Genomic DNA, 21298 nt, shown 5'->3' with positions numbered 1-21298 from the left:
GTGCCCATTTGGTCACACATTTCAAAATAGAGGACTTGCAGAGTCCTAACTCACTCTGCCACTCATGACCACCCTCCATTCCTGACTGGAGAGAACATTTCTAAGGAGAGTTCCACGTAGCATCCCCTGCCTGAGAGTGCCCCGGAGCTTGATTCGTGGCTTTGCTGTGGGGAGGGAGACCCTGTGTACAGGTGTGGGCCCCAAGATCCTGAGGAAGCTAATGTGAAGGGCTGAGACTGGGGCTGTCTCCTTGGAGGAGAAGCATGTGTCAGGAATGGCCTGGGCTGCTGGAGGCTGTAGCATGAAGATGTGCAACTCTCTCAGAAGCTGGTTTGAGTGACTTAGATCCAGTCTAAGAAGAAGTGGCTTGGGGAATGTTCACCTGTGTTGAAGTACAGCTAGGGGCCAGGCAGGAAACCAAAGCCTCCCATGGAGCATCTGCCCCAGGGAAAGGAAACTGGCTCAGCTAGCCTCAGGGGCCTGCCCAACTCCTCCCCTCCTCCCTGCCCTGTCCCAGCTCCCAACCTATTGGCCCAGCTTTGGAGAAACCCAGTGAAGGGGAGAAGCATGCACAATAAGGCAGGGAGCAGAGAAATGGACCATGCTCCCCTAAGCCCTTGGGGGCTTCCCAGGTCTGCAAGGTCCCAAGCCTGCAATGGGGGGAAGGGAGCAGCTTTAGCTGGATTTCAACTGTAATTATAGCTGGAAATCGCAATGACTGAAATCAGATTTTTGTGATTAAAAGTGACCTAAGAAATTTTTACTATCTTGGATTAGCCAGAAAAAACAACCTACATTTGATTTCCTCCAAGGCTGGATGAGGGGATACCAACTCTAGTGAGCAGGTTAAAGAGGAATAAGAAGGTAGGAAAGAAAGAATTAAGCTATTTTGAATTAAACCCAACAATCAGAAAATCATATTGCTCCATAAAATGGCTACACAAGCAATAGGAACACGTTTAGCCAACGTAGGCAAAAATGAATTCATTGACAGGACACTGGGTAGCTTAGAGAGTTGCTGGCTGAGTGCAAATACAGCTTCAGCAATGAGGAGGCATCCAAGGGAGCCTGCAGGCTGCAGAACCACAGAGAGGATGCCACCACCTCCTTGCGGCCCACGGGTGCTGCTGTCACCCCATCCACCAGCATACATTCTTGACTACCAGCTTCCTGAAACTCTTGCCCAGTGGTGCAGGGTCTGGGTGATTGGCTGAGCATGGTCATGTGGCTGGCTCCAGCTGCACGGAGTGAACAACCAGGCGCATCTGTTCCACGTGATGGTAGCAGGTGGCCGTTGCCTCCTACCACAGCTCCTCCAGTGGGGAGACCCCGAACTTAATGACATCATCGAGGTGCCAGAGGTGGCAGGGGAGAGGAGGCAAAAATTCATATCTTTGGAAGAGCCATTCTTTAACTGTTTGAGTTTAAAACTGAAGTGTGGCCAGAAATGACTGTGATAACATTGTTACCACCACACGAAATGGGGACCTGGAACCCAGAGAGTTACACAGAATAGATTATCACAGACAAATAAACGTACATTTCTGCTCATCCGAGTTGGTGGCTATGACATTCATACTCACCTCAAGACCTAATGTAAGAAGTGACGGGATAGAGCAAGGAAAGCCACGGGCACACTGCGGGGACATGACACTTTGTGTGGGCCAGATGTTGGTCCAAGTCATCGCCCTCCCTCCCCACGCCAGTCCCCTTTGTCTCACTGCCACCCAGCTTCCCCTCCTCATCAGCTCTTAGGCACAGCCCTGGCTCCGGGGAGCTAGACGTTAGCGTCCAGTGACAGTCTCTTAGGGGAGGTGGGTGCAGCAGCCGTCACCTGCCCTGGCACCTCTCCCTCGGTGCTCTGGCAGCTTGAGTGGATGCAGCCCGCAGCACGCAGCAAGAAGGAGTTGTCACAGTGGACCCTCCTAGCACAGCACTGCCCACCCCTCTCAGCCCTGGACTCCTTGCCTAACTTACCCAAGCCTAACCAGGGGGCTCGGTCTTGGAGGGTCTTAGGCCCCACCACACTGCCCCGTGTCCTTGGACCAGCTCCTCTACCCTGAGGCACTGCCCACTCCCTGCTACTCCTCCCCACCTCCAAAGCTCAGGTGGACCCCAGGAAGCCTGCTCCGGTCAGGGTCCCTCCTCTGAACCCCATGTGACCAGGTTACATGCAAACCACATCATTAAAGCTGGAAAAGCCCAAGTCTGTGATCCCAGTGGCTCGGGAGGTTGAGACAGGAGAATTGTGAGTTCAAAGCCAGCCTCAGCAACTGCGAAGCACTAAGTGAGACCTTGTCTCTAATAAAATACAAAAAAATAGGGCTGGGATGTGGCTCAGGTGGCTCAGTGGCCGAGTGCCCCTGAGTTAATCCCTGGTAACAAACAAACAAACAAACAAACAAAGCTGGGAAAAACGCCTGAACAACTTAGTCCAAAATCCCCATTTTATAGAAGGGTGAGTTAGAGCCCAGAGATGGTGTTAGCTCAGCACAGTTGTCCAGTGACACTCCGCAATGGCAGAGTCCAGAACCCTTGGGCCTTTGGACACAGATCTCCTTCCTCACCCCAGGGACACTGTGTACACTGCCTTGAGTGGTCTCCTGTGCTCCCTATGCCTTCCCGTGAGGCACATCCCCATGAAGAAGCTCCTTCTCTTTCCCAGGTGAAGGCAGCTGTCGTCACCCAGAGTCCAACAGCAGCCATTGTCAGAGTGGACAGGATCCACTCCACCGCCATGGCTTAATTATTTATTGAAGCTCCGAGGTCCCTCATAAGTAAGGCTCCAGCAAAGGTGGGCGGTAACTCCTTCAGGCGGAAGGCTGAGAACCGTTTCCATGGAGACCGCCCAGGCTCTGGTTTCCAAGGCAACACTTGCAGGAGGTTATAGAGCTTCCTATTTATGTCAACTTCACATTTCTTCTGGCTAAACCCAGGCCTAATGCAGGTTTCCGTTCTGGGATGGTGACAGACCACAAGGGTCAGCAAGGAAACAGCTGAGACTCTGTGCAGTTAGTTAGCTGAAAGGGAGGGCATCTCACCCACAGGCCTCCTCCAGCCAGGTACAGGTGTCCTGAGACACACCTACGCACAAGATTACAAAGAGGCATGGAAAGACACGAGGTCCTTCAGCACCCTGCCATCCTCCCAGAAATAGGACATGCACATCCATAAAACTCTCTTTAAAAATCCACAGGATTGCTCTGCCACCTGCTTTACCCTAATTATAGAATTTGGAGAACGTTACACATCAGCACAAATAGATCTACCTCACTCCTTGTCATGGTAATAAACATTTTACTTAAAAAAATAAGAAATAAGATGTGTCCAATGGGAATTTTGTTTCTAATTTCCTGCTATTATAACAATATATATTCTTCTTGTGAATATATTTTTGTATGCTTGTTTATTTATGCTACATCCATAGGATAAATTCCTAGCAGTGAAATTTCTGGGTCAGAGATATTGTATTTTAAAATTCTATATTGTCAAACCAACTTAATGATGTTGCTGGTACAGCAGGGCTTGTACACATGTGAGAAGACTGGGTATTATTGAACTTATTTGAAAATCAAAAGACTACAAAAACAATTTCCCCAACTCAATCTGTGAGACCAGAAAAACTTCAACACAAAAATCCCAACAGGGGCAATTTGAGGTTAGAAAATCATAGGCCAGCATTACACATATCTAAAACTCCTAAATAAAATATTAGTAACTGGAATCCAATGGTATAGAAACAAGAAAATACATATGACCAAATCAGTTACTAATGCTATTCACCACAGTAACAGATTAAATTATATGAACAGAAAAACATTTGATAAAATAATTCATCGATCCCTTATTAAAAATTAAAAACACTTTGAAAAATAAGACGAGAGGAGAATTCTTTAATCTCAAAGGAATATTCTCCTAACATCTATAGGTAAACTATATTCAAGGTGAATTCCTCTTAAAATCAAGAACAAAACAAGATTTGTAGATATCACCGTGGTACCTAGAATCCTAGTCAGTGAGGTAGGACAAGTAAAAGCAATGAAATTTTGGGCTGGGATGTAGTTCCGTGGTAGAACACCTGTCTAACTTGCATATGGATCTAGGTTTGGTTCCCCATTGCAAACAAAGCAAAACAAAACAACTAAATAGAAATAATTTATTCATAACCAATAACATTACTTATATAGAAAGCACAAATGTATCCTTAGATCACTTCTTAGAATAAGGAAGATAGTTTGGTCAGTTTGCTGGGTCAATACTCAAATTATGTTTCTATACACTAACAATAAAGAGTTGTAAGTATTAAGTATAAAAATAATAAATATAAGAAATTCAGGAACTAACCTAATGAAAGACTGCTATTCAGAAAAACATAAACAGTATTAGAAGATATTAAAGGTTTAAATAAAAACTTAAATAGCATGCCCATGGATTGGAATTCTTGGTATCATGATTATTTCAGCCTCTCCACATGGACCTATAGATTTAACACAAGTTCAATAAGAATTTTTTTTTTTTTTTTAAGAGAGAGGAGACGGGGAGAGAGAGAGAGAGAGAGAATTTATTTATTTATTTTAGTTCTCGGCGGACACAACATCTTTGTTGGTATGTGGTGCTGAGGATCGAACCCGGGCCGCACGCATGCCAGGTGAGCGCGCTACCGGTTGAGCCACATCCCCAGCCCTCAATAAGAATCTTAACAGAGGTTTTCACAAAACTTGATAATTATCTCCGAGATGCACCTGGAGAACAAAAGGCCATAGATCGTCATGGCTCTGACAGAGAAAATCATATTTTTAGTATGGTTATGGCCCCAGTGATAGACCCAACAGGACAAAATAGACAGCCCGGCAATGACCTTACACACACGAAAACCGGATCTATGCAGACATATACCATAGCTCAATGGGGAGAGAAAACAAAACTAACAAAATCCCCAGAATAAATGGTTACCCCGCCTCACACCCTACCAAAAAATAAATTCCGGGGGATTTTAAAACATAAAATCCAAAATTTTTAAATGCACTGAAGAAACTATAGGAATGGGAAAATGCCTTCAATCTTGGAACAGGATTTCTGAAACAAGATGCAACAAGTTGTAAAGAAAAAGATGGACAAATCTGACTACATTAAAATCAATAATTTCTATTTATCAGAGACCACAAAGAAAGTAAGAAAATAAATTACTAACTGGAGTGAAATGATTTGCTGTCCATTAATGACAAAATAAAGAATTATATGATATATAAAGAACTCCTACAAATTAAACAGAGAAAATAAAGCTTCCTATAGAAAAATAGTCCCAAAACCATAAGTAGGCTTATTATGGAAAAGGAAATTCGAGAGTCCAATGATCATCCGAAACTTGCCCCTTTTCTAGTAATTAAAGAGATAAAATTAAAGTCATAATGAACCAATCCAATGGCAAAAAAATCTTAAGGACTGTCAGCATTAAGTGTTGGCAAGGATGTGGGACAGGGAGGAGGACGATGTAGGGCAGGTGGGGGTATAAATTGGTCCGACTTCCTATAAAAAAATCATCTAATGGAATTTCGTGAGTTGAACACTTGCAACCTGTGTGACCCAATGACTCCACTTCTAGGCGTACAAAAGAGGAAACTCTTGTCCAAATGCCCCATAAAAATGTTCACGAAGGCACTGCAATTGTAAAAATCAGAAATAACCCAAATAGTCATACTTTAATTAAATTGTATGTTCACATAATACACTGATACAAGAGTAAACATGAATTAAATACTACAGGCATGGACATGGACAGATCTTGACTGAGGGGAAAAGCATGTCAGAGAGTAAAACGTGTGGTATTTTTGTCACCATGTTGTACTACTTAAACCCAAGTGACTACATTAAGGATTCTTAGATATGTGGTACACTAAGGATAGGAATCACCTGATGAATACTTGAGAAATTGAAATATTTTCAAGATTGTTTTTAGACCTAAGAGTAAGGATGTCTGCACTAATTCAGGTCTTGCATGTCCCTCTCAGAAATGTGAGGTGGAGGGAAGGACGGGTGCTGGGGTGACGTGGGAGTCTCTAAATATGGGCTGCCAGCAGTTTCTTGCCTCCCTGACATGAGGCCCTCCCCGCCTCTAGAGGTGGCCCACTTCCCCTTCTTTGCAGTCTGGGCTGGTTTTGCGAATTTGCTCAATGTAATGCAAAGCCCATCTGGGACTTCTGAGTCCAGCCTTAAGGGACTGGAAGCTTCTGCTTCCTCTCTCAGAGCTCAGCTGATCAACTGCTCCATAAGCTAGCTGGTGGGTTTCCAGATCCACCTAGTCACGACGCTTCACAACATCACAACCACTTACAGTATTTTGTGTACAATAGATGCATCACAATATAAAGTGTTAAAAACAAAAACGCCAACCCTAACTTGAGGTGTAAAAATTTTATGTCCCTAGCTTTGATTTGCATTTTCTTTAAAACTGTAATCAAACATCTTTTTGTGTGCAAGCTTTGATCCACTTCTATTTCTCATTCCACGAACTGCCTGTTCATATTCTTTGCCCTTTTATCTACTGGGTTGTTCAAGTTTCATGATTTATACAAATAAAAACTTGGCATGTTATGGAAAATAGCCCTTGATACATCCTGTGTTGAAAGTCACCTTTTCCAGTTTGCTACTTACAAACTCTTGGCCTTGTGGTATATTTGGCTATGTATACATTTCAACTTTTCCCTTTTATAAATTCCAACTTGGTGGGTATCATGCTTAGAAAAATCTTTTTGCCTCCAAGGTTATTTTCAATCATCTCTTCAGGCAATTTTATGGTTTCACTTCATAATGAAAACTTCGATTCATCCAGATTTTATTTTGTACAGAGAAGTAGGATCCAGGTTAATTTTGCAAAATGACTAGCCATTAAAAATAACCCACATGATTCCATGCTAACTCGAAATGCCACTCTAATGGGGAATGAAATTCCTCTGTAATTTAAGTCAATTTCCGCCCCCACCCCACCTTGTCCTGCTGACCTCTCCCTTTGCTACACTAAACTCTTTTAATTCTTGTGGTTTAGGATGGTGAATATCTCAGGGGCAGTTCTTGACCTTGCTCTGGATTTAATTAGCTATTCTTCATGTTTACTCTCCCCAAAGTACTGATCGTGTCAAGTTAAAAAACAAATCAGGTTGGCATTTTAAGGTAAGCAAACTACATTTCTGCAAGAGCCTTTGTGCCCAAGTACAGAGTACAGCGACACTGACTTTGAGTTTCTTATGACCCTTGAAGGACAGCCAGACTGTAAACAGCACTGTGGCTGCAGGTGCCCTCCCACACTTGTCCCAGGGCAGCATGCAGGTCTCACCTCCAGGATCCACTTAACCAAGACTCTGGCCGGCTCACTCACTGCTCCTCCTCACGCCAAACCTCAGATCAGATCCACCAAGAACAGTTACCAATTGTCCAGACACTGTGGAGAACACGACACCGTCCTTGTGCTTAAGGACATGCAATGATGATGTCACCTGCCACGCAGAATACAACAGGGGGGTTTACAGCACTTAAAAGCAGCCTGACCTTGGCCGAGATGCAGAAGCTCTCAGCTCACCCTCCACCCTGCTCACCTGCAAGACGAGCTCCCAGGTCCCAAACATCGGTCCAGAGGATCAAGAGAGACAATGGAGGGGAGATCCTGTGCTCCCTGGCTGAACCAGGGAGCATGCCCACCTCTTTAGGGGCCAGATGCCAGGCCTGCCAGCTCGACCCTGCCTGCTGTGCCACCAATGCCACACAGGACTGCCCCAGAGAGTTTCCCAGCCCATGGCGCCCCACCATCACGCAGAGATCAGTCAGAAGTAAAAGATTTTTATTTTCTACAGACACTTCTGAAAAGAGATCTAATAGAGAAAATATACAAAGCATTTAAGAGTTTCATCTCCAGAGCACTGAGTCTGACTGAGGCGCCGAAGCCTCTCCAAGGCTCAGGGCTGGGGACGGTAGCATATAGAACGTCAGTAAAAACATGCAAAAGTGAGAAGGATAAGGAAACACTGCATGCCCTCCAGCAGAGGGGTGGATTCGGAACAGGGGCAGGGTGCACAAGTACCAGGTGGCTCTCCCTCCCCCTCATCTCTACCAGGCTGGGCTTGGAGAAAGCAAGAGTTCCCCCCACTCCCGGAGCCGGCAGCTCACGGACAAGGGACCCCTGCGCTATGCCCCGCTGTTCCGGCCTGGCCGTGGGACTGGCTTGTGCTCGCAGGTGCCAGGCTGGGGGCCCTGGCTCCTCACTTCTTTGGTTCCACTCAGAGAACAGTTGTGCTTGACAGACTCATCCCACCCCCACGCTCCAGGCTCCTGCTGGTGGGCAAAGGCACTGACAGGAGTCCTGGGGAGTCCCCAGGACAGCCACCTTCCCTTGTGCTCTGGTGGGGTCCGTCCCTGGGCACATGCCCCCTCCTCAGCCTACACCCCAGCGCTGGGAATCAGCAGAGGAAGTTGTGCCCTGGGAAAAAGCCTTTGAGGACTTTCCCACTGGGCCGGTGTTTCAGAACCCCCACCCTGCCCGGCCCCTCCCTCAGGTCCTTCCCCTTGGCCCAGCCACTGGGGACCCAACTTCAAGACGATGGGTCACAGAAACCATCTTGGGTGTCCCCTCCTCCCCCACCCCTGGGAGGTCAGCAGAGGCGGGGGCCTCGAGAGGTCACGGCCCTGGTACCGGTGACCGGCAGGGCTAGAAAGGAAGGGTGGACGTGTCACATCTATGGAAAGGTGTCCAAAGAACAAGCTAAGCAAGGGAGAGAGAGAAGGGCCAGAGAGTGGCCGGAAGGAGAAAGAGGAGGGCAGGGGCGGGCCTGGAGGAGGAGGGCCTCACACCACCCCGCAGATGAGGGTCTCCACCACGAAGGTGTTCTCGAAGTGGCGGATGGCGTGGCAGTTCTTGACCCCGCGCTTGTTGATCCCTGGGAGGAAACAGAAATCCCAGTGAGGTCTGTGTCCCGAACCAGAAAGGACCTCAGGACCCAAGGTGGCGGGGGCAGGGAAGGCCTAGGAAGTGACACCCTGATTCACACCAAGCTACACAGTGGTCTGAACCCAGAGGCTGGAGCAGCCTGCCCACACCTGCCACTTCCTCTCTGGGGGACCTCGGGAGTGTCACTTCACCTGTCCATGCCTCCGTTTCCTCATCATTAAGATGACACTGGTGACGTGTACAGCAGCGCCTGACATGTTAAGTGCTCAGGGAACCTTAGCTGCTGTCCTGCTGCTGTTTGAGCTCTTGGACAGCTGGGGTTTGGGGCCAGGGACAGGGGCCAGCCACTCACTCCTCCGGGTAGCCCGGCGCCGCAGCCGGTATGTGTCCTTCCCACTGCACAGGTGGTAGATGAAGGAGCCCAGGGCCTCCTTGTCACTGACGTGCTCGGTCACCACCATCTCCTCCTGCATGATGTACGTCTGCGGGAGGTAGGTCCCTCTCTGCCAAGGGAGAGGTCACAGCACAGGGTCAGGACTAGGGGCTCCCTCCCATGATTTCTGCTTGTCCACCTCCATTGTGGCTCACATGTGCCCCCTGCTCCCACACCCGAGGTGCCCAGCTCTCACCCAGAGGCCCCTTGCTGGCCTTTCTGATGTCCCCAGGCCAGGGTCTGTGCCTATACTGTCAAGACCTCTGGCATGTGTGTGGTCTGGTCTCCCACCCCAGGGGAAGTGCTCCTCATAAACTCGAATGCGAAGGTCTTGGGGTTCTTAATGAGTGGAGAGAGAAGAAAAGCACAGAAGTGACTCTGGGGATATGGACCAAGGGGCGATGGACGCATGACCAATCTGGGGTGCAAGAGCAATGTCCCTGGGTCCCCAGGCCTGGTCTCCAACGGGGAGGAGGGCAAGGAGGGGCACGACGCTGCTCACCTTCACATTCATGAGGAGCTCCCAGAAGTTGCGAGGGGGCAGCACGATGGTGGTGTTGAGCTCGATGACGTAGCACTTGTCCAGGGAGATGTCGTGGTAGGCGGTGAGACCCTGCGCAGGAGGAGGTGCCAGTCTGACCCGAATCCCTCGGGAGTGGTGCCTCCCAGATTCCCAGACTCCTGGGTCTTCCAGCCTGTGCCACTTGCTAGCTGGGCTCCTGCTGGCCCAGCGCCTTGGTTACTGCACAGACTCTGACCGTGGGCTTGCAGAGCCGAGCAAGGTTTGAGACACATGATTATCTCCCAACTGTGCATTTCCTCAAACCTGTGCGGTCACACCATCCTTGGGGACAGTCTGGACCTCAGGGAGAGATGCTCTGTCCCAGGTCCCCTGTGGGACTCTGCTGCAGGCCACCAGGGCACAGCAGGGTTGGTGCTGAAACCCCTGCAAGGCTTTGGGAAGCAAGCACCTGGGCAAGAGGGCTGGGCCTGTGCTTCACTGGCTCCCAAACAGTCGCAGACGGGGAGGTTACTTCAAGGGGGAGGGGACTGGCTGGGAAGGGCATCAGGGGCTCCCACGGTGCTGGCAATGTGACACAGCTTGATGCGGGTCAAATGCACACCTCTGCAGAAACACACTCAGTGTTTTGGCAATGGGATGCCCTCCCCCTTGACCAAATGTGGGCAGACACAAAGACCCTGGACTGGCCGTGACAAGCAGCAACTATGAAAAATCCCCCACTGCTAATCCACACTCAGGGATAATGGCATTACCTATACAAGGAAAGCAACGTCTTTAAAAGTCTGGTGTTCAAATATAGACATCCACTACAGTTTACTCCTTGCTCCAGGTGCCCAGGATGCCCTCCCACCACCCCAGTCCCAGTTCCTGGCCAGTTGCTGGCTGACCACAAGCTGGCCTTACCCGCTGGAAGTCGTGGATGATGTCTGCAGGGTCCCCACCACCAAACTGGGGCACAGGAACATTGATGCGCTCGTAGTTCTCTTCGAGGTAGATTTTCACATCCTCCTCCAGCTCCATCCGAGTCCGGACCTGGGAGGACAGCGAGTCCTCGTAGAGCACGCCACAGTGGAAGAAGTTGTCTCGGGCCAGCTGAGCAGGGCGGGGGAGAGACAGACTGTCACACAGCGCTCCGCCGACGGCCGCTTACCTGTGCACCTCATGTCCCAAAGGCCTGGGGAAGCAGGATGGGTGGGGCCTGCGAGGTCATTTCACAGACGGGGAAACAGAAAGTGGAGTCAGGTTGGAGCCTGGAGAAGGCACTTCATCGCTTCACAGATGGAGGAGAGACTGAGCAGGGGCGCTAGGTCCTAGGAGGAAGACCGCTCCAAGCTCCCCATCTGCAAAGTGTGCTAATCCCTAAGGTCCCCTCTGATCTCAAAGGCCATGATTCTGAGAAATGGACCAGCAGAAAGAGCACCCACCAGCCCCTTCACAGAGGAGACACCAGAGAAAAGCTGGGTGGGGCAGGAGGGTCTGCAGGGGAGACAGGAGAGCTGGACAGGCTCGGGAGCCACCTTGGTGACATTAGGAGGGCGGTGAGGAGCTTCGAGGCAGCACAGGGAGATTCTCCACCATGCCCAACTCAGACAAGTCCCAGCACCGGGCCTGGTCCCCGAGGAGCCTTAAACACCATGCTGGCTGCCCCCCCCCCCCCAGGTGGACTGGACCAATGGCCCCATGAACAAGGGAAGTGAGGCAGTGTGAGTGGTGTCAGTGGAGCGATGGGTGACCAGTGCCCCTGGCTTCTCCAGGGCTTGGGGATCTCCAAGGGACTGCCCGACCCATAACTGTCAGAATCCCTTGCCAATCAGTGCTCTAAGGAGGCTGAATCACCAGCAGCCCAGGGAGGCGAGGTGACAGGGCTGGGCCCCACGGTGGCTGCCAGGCCCGGGCTGGATGCCTCGCATGCCATCCCAGGGGCTGCTCTGAGACGTTGGCATGGCCTGGGAACCTGAGTGGGGTGAGGAACCCCAGAAGGGCCTGCGTGGGGACAGGTGGAGCCCGAGCAGGTCCTGGGTTTGGGCCACAACAAGAAGGGGACCAGAGAGGCCCTGCAAGGAGAGGGGCACCTGCCTCAAGTGGGCCGCAGGGCAGCAGGACAGGTGGACGATGGGAAGGCCGGACATCCAGGCCACCGACAGGCATGGGAAGCCGCACCTTCAAGCACAGGCCTGGAAGGTGTGCGGACCGTGGGAGTTGAGGCCTGGGGCGGGAACCAGGGAACATAAACCCTTCAGTAATGCTCACAGTGGAAAACTGGGTGACAACAAAGTTACGCACTTAGGGTGGGAGGGGAAAAATGACTGGCAAGCCCCAGGCTTGGGTCACCTTGAGACTCCCCATGAGGTGCAGCTGTGTCTACCCTGTTATTCTATTTTTAATTTACCTTATCTTCAGTGCTGAGATGGGGTGACCTCCCTCCCTCCCTCCCCAGACCGGGTGGCTCAGCCTGGAGCTCAGATCCCCAGGGGATAGGCAAAGCGAGCTCCTCTGAGTCGCCCTCCTTTCCTTCAAGGAGGCCGCAGCGAATCTGTGCCCACCTCCACCTCTCCTGACCCATAAGCCCCATGTGCACGCAGGGCCTGGAAGGATTCACCCTTCCAGGACCACCTTGGAGAGGCCCTGCCAGGAGCCTCAGGGGCTGTGATCGGAGATTATAGCTCCAATTGTTGTTCAAGTTTCTGGTAACAATGCCTCAGGGTGACGCGGAGAAGGGACCCCAGTGCTCCACCTGGATCAGAGCTTGGTTCCCCAGGGAAAGAGGCCGAGATGGGGGCCTGCCTGGGCCTGCCCGGGCACTGGCTCCCACCTGACCATCCGTCCACTACTCCCACGCCTGCTGCGACCCTCCCTCCGCTCCTGCCCCCAGGCCGCCCTTCTCCCAGGATAAGCCCCGGCCTGCTGCCCCTCACCTGAGCAAGGAAGAAGTATCTGTAGATGTAGACAGAGGCGAAGACCAGGCCCATGAGCAGCACGACTGTGCCCATGGACAGGTAGCACACGCCCAACGAGCCCCCCTTCTTGGAGCGGTGGTAGGGGGGTCGCTCCTCCTGTGGACAACAGTGGGGGTCAGCCAGGCACTTCAGAGGATACCCGCTTTCCCCGAGTGCCATGGCCCCTCTGGCTGGGCCGAGAGTACCTTGGAGGAAGGCACAGGACAGCACATGTCAAGTGAAGGACAGAGCCTGGCCAGGGTGTCGCAGCAGAGGGAGACGGAGACCCACCTGGAAGCCACCTGAAATGATCGGCTGGGGGACAGGCAGACACATTTTGAGCTACCTTTGCTCTTAGCCCTCTCATTACACCAGCTTGACCCGTCTAGTCTTTCAATCACAAAATGGGGGACGTGCCCACGTGGGCTTAGTGACAGGACTAGACCAGGGAGTCAGTAGGAATCGGTTGCTTCTGGCAGCCTGGGAGATGCTGCCCTGGGCAGTGGGGAGCTGGGAAGGGCACTGCGCCGAAGAGTGGTGAGACCAGTCCTAAAGTTGGAGTGCACAGGACAGACTGGGAGGAGGGCAGGGGAGGTGGGAGACGGGATGGAGGCTGCTGGGCTCTACAGACGTGTTCACTGCCTGTTGGGACAGGGGCTCCGGGAGGCGGAGTGTCTGGGCATGGAGCTGGTCCTTGGCCAGGCAGCCCTGGGCCTGCAATCCACTACGCCCAGCCCTCCTCTAGGGCTCAGCAGGGGAAGGCTGTGAGTAGTGCAGTCTACAGGGTGAAGTTTGGAAGCATCTAGAAGCAAGGGGAACTCCCACCAGGAGGGACACGTCAGGAAGGCCAGCCCAGGAGGCTCCAGGAAATAACTCGCTCTGTGAGCCAGACCTGGGCTCGGGATCAGAGGTGCAGGGCTGCCCAGGCACCAGCGGGACCCAATTCCAGGCCTCAGGAGTCTGGGGTGGGGTGAGTGTGAAACTCCACACTTCGTTGTGTGGGGCACCGGGCGGAGAGTGACCAGGGTCTTTCTGTTTGTCTCCCACTGCCCTGGTCCCTGTGCCCTCACCCAGGTTGGCCCTCAGTCACCCTTGGAAATGCTGCAAAACCCTGGGCCTGATTCCCGCGTCCACCACTCCACCTTTCCTTCTGAGTCCAGGTATGGCTGAGGCAGAATGGTGGACCGGGAAGGCTCAAGTCCAGGAGCCTAGATCCCCTTATTCTGGCTGCCTGCCTAGACCACCTGCACAATGAGCAGGTGAGACCCACCTCTCAGGTCCTTTCTTGCCAGACTCTGGGAATGTGTGCATGTCCTTTCTCCTGTTACTCTGGGGGAGGGTTTGGGAGGTGGGGACGTGGTTTGTGTCTAAGTTACTCAAGATGGTTCCTCATCTCAGCACCTCACAGAGGTCCTGGACTAGTGGGGTACAGGTGGGTTGAGGGGCTTGGGCTTCAGGGAGCTGGGATGAGCCCCACAGAGGGCCTCATCCTTCCCTGCAGAGTACTCTCCCTGCCCCAGGCCCCAGGAAAAGAACAGAAATCGCCTGGAAGACTCCCCATACCAGACTATCCATCAGCAGGCCAGTTGGCCCCCAGTTTTCATGCTATGGGATGGGACCCCAGCCCATTCTGCACCCCACACCTAGTTCTGCACTGCAGAGAGCTAGCCTGGGACAGCTGTGAGGTGGACTTTCCAACAGGCTCTCCTGGTCAACACCAGTAGCCTCACAGGAACAAGCCACGAGGTCCTGCAAACAAGCAGCCAGGGGAAGTGGCAGCCATTCTGCTTTTCCAGTGGTCACCACTGGTCAAGGAAAGGTGGCTGACCCAGGGTCAGGCCAGGCCACCTGCACCTGCTGTGAATCCTGCATTCCAAGGCCCTGGTTGTTTTAGGGGTTCATGTGGCATAAGGGGGCCCAGCCTTGGGTGGGCCCAGGGGCCCCGTCACAGGGCAGAGCAGCCCTACGTGTGGACAGGCTTCCGGACAGGGGTTTTACTGGGATTAAGAGACAAAGAACCTGAGAGCCCTCGGAGGAGCAGAGCACCAGATAAAAATAGCAGATCTCTGCCGAGTGTTTCCTTTTCAGGGCTTCGCTGCAGACAGCAGCAGAGGCTGCACAGTGCCTGGGCTTTTGTTCTTTCTTTCTGGAAAACTAGAGAAGTTAGCTTGGGAAAACTGAAAAAAAGAAAAAAAAGAAAAGGGCTTCAAGCAAGAGCCTGGGGACCTGCTCCACCCGGGACCAGGGGAGGCCTGCAGGCCTCACCGCATCTGGCATCTCCATGTAGGAGGCCAAGTTGAGTGGCCCCTGCTGAACAGGTCCCGGCTGGCAAGGTCCAGCCTGGACCCTCACTGATTATGGGGATCCCCTACCTTACCTGGATGCTGCGGGTGAACCCCTCTAAGTTACCCCTCTCCCAGCCAGGGGCAGTAAGGGAAATCAAAACACCCCATCCCGGACACATTTCTTTGGCCTATTTCCAGCTGGTGACTCAGACCCTTCCGTAACTTCCCTGGCTACTTCCCCAGCGGCCTCAGGACTCAATTTCGCATCGATAGCTCATGGTATTCTTTGGGCTTCTGGCCCTGTGTTTGAGTCTATGCCTCCCATGCCTATAATAAATTTTGTTTGTTTTTCCTGTTACTCTGTCTACTGGCCGTTCATCTCATAGGCTAAAAACGATCCAACGCTTCCGAGGGAAAAAGAGAAAACATGAAATTCCCTTACATGAATAAACGGCTCTTTTGGTCCCTGCAAGGGACACCTTCAAGCACCACCTGGGTCTCGGCCACCCCTTGACCCACCGGACACCCTCCCGCCCTCAGAGCCCAACCCTCAGAAGCCTCAGGACCCTCAGAGCCCTGTTGTTGGAAGTGAAGTGGGGACCACAGAGCTCAGGACATCCCTGCTGGGGAACAAAAGGCTCAGCACTGCCCCTGCCAGCAGGATCCCAAACTACACAATCAAGGTCAAGGCTCAAATTCCAAAGCCCTGGAACCCTCCCAGTCTCCCTAGGCCCTCACTGGAGGCCATGACCTTTGGGTTATCAGACCCTGTCTGAGGATGGTGTGGCAGCAGTGGTCTGGCCAGCGTCCAGCCTTCCTGGGAACCCCTCAGCTCCTCCACCTGTCATGCCAGTGGCCCAGAGAAATGCTGCTCCCCACGAGGGGCAGTAACTGACAGCGAGGCACGGGGGCTTCCATTTAGAAAGCAGGAGAACATCGCTACTGTTTCCAAGGCAACACGCTCTCCCAGCAGGCGAGCCAGACATCCAGGGACTTGTGAGGAGCTCCAGCCACAGCCTGAGGCTTCATGGATCACAAGGGTGCTGTTCAGGCAAGCCAGAGGCAAAGAGGACAGGGAACTACCAAATGAAGCAGCAACGCAGACCCCGTGGCTGGTGGGGCGAGCTCTGCAGCTGTTCCTCCTCCACAGTGTCCAAATTAGCCCTGAGCAGATTAAACTATTCGCAGCCTACTTGGGGGGGCTGGAAAGGACAGCCTGTCTGCACGGGTCAGTGGCTGGGTCCGGCTCTACTCGCACTCTCTTCCCCCACCCTTCCCATCCTTAGCATCTCTCCCTTCCCAGGCTGCAGGCTCCAGGCCAGAGGTAAGGGTGCCAATGGCAGATGAGACAGCTAGCCGTGGGTGGCAGGAGAGGTGAATGTCCACTGTCCCCCTGAGCACACAGAGCCCTGAGTACACGCCACGCACTGACAGGGTTCAAGGATTCCCGGAGAGTGGAATCCCACCCCTGTTCTACTCTCCAGTCTGAGGACCCTGTGGGAAGTGCCTGGCGGCAGGGCTTGGCTGGGGGCAGGAACGCTCTCTCCCACTCCACCCCTGACAGTGAAGGCGGCTAAGGAAGGATGCAAGCTAAGCAAAGCTCCAGGCTGGAAGGACTGGGGGTGGGGGGTGGACGGCTGCAGAGCTGGGCTGCAGCGATGTTATCACAAACACCTTTGTCACTAGGAGAAACCCTCGGTGGCAGTGTGAGGACAGTCTTGAACCATGCAAAGACTGGCAAAGGAAACAGAAAAGAGGGACCCGGGAGGGCAGCAGAAACGCCAGGGCAGTGGTGCCTGCCCAAATGCCAAAGCCCCCTGGGCAGGCTAGGAAGGGACATTGTCCCTGAAGTCCTCATTCTGCCATGGAAAAGGATGTGGGGCTGGGCAGCCCTTTCTTGAAGGTCCTTTTGGCCCAGCCCTCCCAGCCAGCGGGCATGGGGGCCTAGGGTAGGATTCCAAGCTGGCCAGCCCTGCCCTCCTCTCTGGCAGGGGACCCTCCCCCACTGCTCTGCTTGCCAAGGGCCAGAGGCCCTGATGCTCACAGAAAGTGAAATCTGATCCGCAGGTATGTGGGCTGGGGGATGGGGCACACAGGGGCCATTAATCAAAGGCAAATGTCAAGGAGAAAATTAACAGGCTGAGATGACTGTGTTTAACACGTCCCCCCAGCAGCCCCCAGCCTGGAGCCTGTGCACGTCCACACCCACACGAGGAGTGTGGGGAGAGGGAAGCCGCTGAGGGGGCAGGCCCACTAGCAGGCGGCAGTGGCGGGTGTGGGGTACTCCCCTCTGTCCAGCCACGGGTGAAGCTGGCTCCCCACCAGCGGCCCACGGCACAGGTTCCTCATTATCTCAGTCTAAACACCACGTGGAGAGGCTAGCAGCGGAGGCCCAGCTGGCCCCACCCGCCCCTTCCCCAGCCCACGGAGGGACTTCCTTCCCCCATCAGGTCTGGAGACAGATCCTCTGGTTTCAGTGTTTGTTCAGAGACAGGGGCAGTCTCTCCTGAGAGAGTGCTGCGTCCCCCTCCTTTTAGGACACAGGTTGCCTACCGCCCCAAACCCTGGGCTGCTCATCTGTTGAGAGTGGCCCTCTCAGGGACTGCCAGGGCCGGGAAACCTTGGTTTTGAGAACAGTTCAGACACCACAGAGGGCTGGTCACAACCAGTCGGAAGAGACCTTCTAATATTAGCCGTCAGATCCAAATGTCCCGTCTTGAAAAAGCAGCCCTGGGGGCCTCCAAGACTGCTGGGGTCTCAGAACCCCAAAAAGGCTGATATTCTGTCTTAAGCGACAGCTGCTACATGGGCCTCCTGCCCGCTCTCATGGCTGGGGTGGGGGAGGCCGGGCTCTCCCAGGCCCGGGGCAAGGGGGGAATGTGCCCTGTAGCTAGGTGGGGCAAGAAGAAGCCTGCAGCAGTGAATCCTTCCAAGGCTCCAGGTCCAGCAGTGAAGGCCAGAGCCAGCATGCAACAACCAAAGCCCCTTGCACCGGCTCAGGGCCTCAGCAAGCAGGCAAGTTCCCTAATACCCGGTTTCTGTCCTAAAGGTGCTGGGTTTCCATTCCTTCTTCTGACTGCCCTGGCCTCCCAAGCTCCCTGATTGCCAATTAGAGGGAGGGGAGGCCACTCAGCAGGCTCCAGGCCATCACTAACAGCAAGCAGGAGATTGTTGATATTTCCATTTCATGCTGAGAGAGGGCAAGAGGCTGTCAGCTTCAGAGCCCAATAAAAGCCAGAAGCTGGATGTCCATTACTGCTCAGGCCATGCTGGCAAGGGAGGTCAAAACAGCCCACCACCAAATAGGCTTCTTTTGTAAAATGCTGAGACGGCTCTTCAGCGGGAGTGCAGAAATGGGACTAGCTCTTAAAAACTGTCCTTTTGTGGGGACAGATTTGCATCTCTAGAGAAAGTAAGTCAAATTCATAGTGGATGCATCTTGAAGTGCCCCTGCCCACCCTTGGAAAGAGCTTTTCACAGGACTAAGTGATCTAGGCGTCTTACCCCAGACCCAGAGATGACCACAGGTGGCTTTTGGAGGGCTGTTAGCTGGGAGGCCTCACCCATGTCCGACCACCTTTGTTTGTAGTGACCTTTCTTCATCTCACCCTTCCATAGCCTGTGACACACTGCATAAACTTCAGCCTGAGGGCCTCTCCTTTGAGACTCATCCTTTGTGTTTGGCTCCCTGCTTAAATGCCAACAATTTTATGCTTTTTCCTGATAATCTGCACACTGTCAGTTTATTTTACAGACTAAAATTATTATTCTGATACTGAGGATTGATCCCAGGGATGCTCAACCACTGAGCGATATCTCCAGCCCTTTTTAATATTTTACTTAGAGACAAGGTCTTGCTGAGTTGCTTAGTGCCTCGATAAGTTGTTAAGGCTGGCTTTGAACTCAAATCCTGCCTCAGCCTCCCCAGCCGCTGGGATTACAGGCGTTTGTGGCCACAGCTCCCAGCTAGACTAAAATTACTTTGCCTTCAGAAGTTAATGGGAAAATTGAAACTTGAAACTTCACCACACTGGACTCTACCATCCTGCCCAACACCAGCTTCCATGGGAGAATGTATCACTCCTACAGAATTTGGTGGATTTTGCCATGGAATTGGAGTTAAAGGGATGGAGCTGGTGTTATATCCTTCCACTGCTAGGCTCGGTCCTCCCTCCTGAATTCCCAAATCCAGTGGCTCTTAGCAGCAGAGTCCCGGTTCCTGGTCTTGGCTGGGGGTCTGGCCCTGAGAGAAGCAGCTGGGAACAGATAAGCTGCCCCTCCCCCTGCTGAGAGGAGGGGGAGAGGCTGGCTCCCTGTGGTAAAAAGGAGGCTTGCAGAGCCCTTGGCAAACTTAAACCCGCAGACAGCAGACAACTGTCTTCAAATGGAGTGGGACACCCACTCTCCAACTAAGCTTCGGATGAAGATGGCACTGCTCCCGTTGGGGTGCCAGGGTGGTCGCTGATTTCTTGTCGCTCTGGACCTCTACCTGTTGCAGCGAACAACACACAAAAGTAGGGTGCCAGCCAGGCCCCTAGCATTCCTCACTGAGGGTCTCTGCTCAGGCTAACCCCACCTCTGAGGCTTCTCTCCAAGATCATCCTTTGCAGGCCCCCAAATACCAAGGGGGAGACTGAAAGAGAGCCACAGAGAACTTGGAGAGGAGAAAGGAGTAGACTGGGACCTTGGTCCTTAGATGGCGGAGCCGGGGCTTAGTGCGCCCCAAGATCGCTGATGCCAGAGGCCACCAAGATACCTTTGCAGGGTCACAATGAAGCCAGACTGGGCCAGCTTCCCCTCTTCCCCTCCCTTCCCGCCACACGCCCTGCCCTCTGGACCCTTCCCCGGACACACTCCACGCAGCTCAGACCGTTTTCCACGGCGGAAATGCCTTCTTCCCCCTAGGCCAGCGGGAAGGCGGGACGCACGGAGGCCCGCCCCCACAAAGCCGGCCGGAGACCCGGGGATGGCGAGGGCACTGGGGCAGTGGGGGAGCCCTCCCGCCGTGGCGGGGTCGGGAGCAGCCCAGCAGGAGGGCGGAGAGGGGACAGCGAGACCCGGACCCCAAGGACGGGGTGGAACGAGGACGCTGCGCTCGGACTCGGTATCCTCGGAGGCGCGGCGGGGTCGGCTCTGGTTTATTTCCATTTCATCACCTTCTGGTCCGCCAGTTCCAGTGCGGACCAGCAGCACATTCTCCATCCCCAGCAGGCCCTCATTTTGGGACGAAATCAATGGCCCCTCCTCCGGCGTTGGCACCCGACTCTCCCCCTCCACCGATTTCCCAACCAATCGGGTCCCACCGCCCTACTTGGGGGAAACTAGGTCCAGCCCTCCTCCCATCCCCCACCTGGGGACTTGATTCGCGGCCCCTCCCCTTTGATTGGAAACAGACGCCAAGCCCCCACCAACATTCCTCGAACTTTCAAGGACCAGACCCCTTCCCCTATTTTGGAGTAAGGCCCAAGGGTCCCCTCCACTTTGGAAGAGACCTTGAGCGCTTCCTCACTTAAGGTCCACCGCTTCTGCTTTCTGCTGTCACTTTAGTGCAAGACCCAAGCCCCTTGCCCAATTTGGGATGGAGACCCCATTCCCGCTCGGCTCGCAGCTCCCGAGTCCCGACGCGCCTCGGGCAGTCTCGGGGGCCAGCAGGACGCGTCCGGATTCCCACGCCCTCGCCGGAGCCCCCGGCCCCTCTCACCCTAGCCGGCGTCAGCAGGATCTCAGCGGCCGGAGCCGGCGCCGGCGCAGGGGCCGGGGCCGACGCCGACACCGATGCCGAAGCCTTATCGGCCTTGTCGCCCTTGATGCCGGCCACGGCGGGCTGGAAGCTGATCTTCACCATGGCTGCGCCGGCCCGCGTCCGCCTGCAGCCTCCGCCTGTGCAGCCTCTCTCTGTGCCACCGCCGCTCGGTGCGCTGCAGGCACCGGAAGTTTGGATCCCGTTCGCGTCGGTGTCTCTAACCCCACCCCCAGCCCTGCCCGCCCCCGCCCCCGCCCCCCGCCCGAGGGCCGCGTCGCGCCTGCGCCCCCCGCCAGCCCCGGGCAGCCGGGGGCCGGTGAAAACGTGGGACTCTCTGCGCACCACGCTCCCTCGCGCTCTCGCCTGCAATCATTAGGCCGTCACTCGCGGACTCAGTCCCCTCGAAGCCGTGTCCCTTCCCACCCTCTCCCCCATCTGCAGCC

General features: G+C 53.8%; 1 protein-coding gene across 1 annotated transcript; it reads right to left on the bottom strand.

Moving 5' to 3' along the window:
• Positions 1-7889: 7889 nt before the first annotated feature.
• On the bottom strand, positions 7890-21030 carry Itm2c (integral membrane protein 2C). The gene is made up of 6 exons (XM_026396248.2): positions 20814-21030; positions 12807-12944; positions 10795-10983; positions 9871-9981; positions 9288-9438; positions 7890-8924 (listed from the first exon to the last, which is right to left on the bottom strand). Exons 1-6 carry the CDS (start codon positions 20955-20957, stop codon positions 8833-8835), a joined length of 825 nt encoding a protein of 274 aa, XP_026252033.2. The 5' UTR covers positions 20958-21030; the 3' UTR covers positions 7890-8832.
• Positions 21031-21298: the final 268 nt, after the last annotated feature.

This window comes from Urocitellus parryii, chromosome 1, assembly GCF_045843805.1.
Source record: "Urocitellus parryii isolate mUroPar1 chromosome 1, mUroPar1.hap1, whole genome shotgun sequence".
NCBI classification, from domain to species: Eukaryota; Metazoa; Chordata; class Mammalia; order Rodentia; family Sciuridae; genus Urocitellus; species Urocitellus parryii.
This window is presented reverse-complemented; position numbering and strand designations above follow the sequence as displayed.

Excerpts from the sequence above, each read along its gene's own strand:
- Itm2c (XM_026396248.2), bottom strand. The coding sequence starts at position 20,957 with ATGGTGAAGATCAGCTTCCAGCCCGCCGTGGCCGGCATCAAGGGCGAC. Across the intron at positions 10,984-12,806 it reads GATACTTCTTCCTTGCTCAG|CTGGCCCGAGACAACTTCTT; the intron begins GTGAGGGGCAGC and ends CGCCCTGCTCAG. Across the intron at positions 9,439-9,870 it reads AGCTCCTCATGAATGTGAAG|AGAGGGACCTACCTCCCGCA; the intron begins GTGAGCAGCGTC and ends CTCCCTTGGCAG.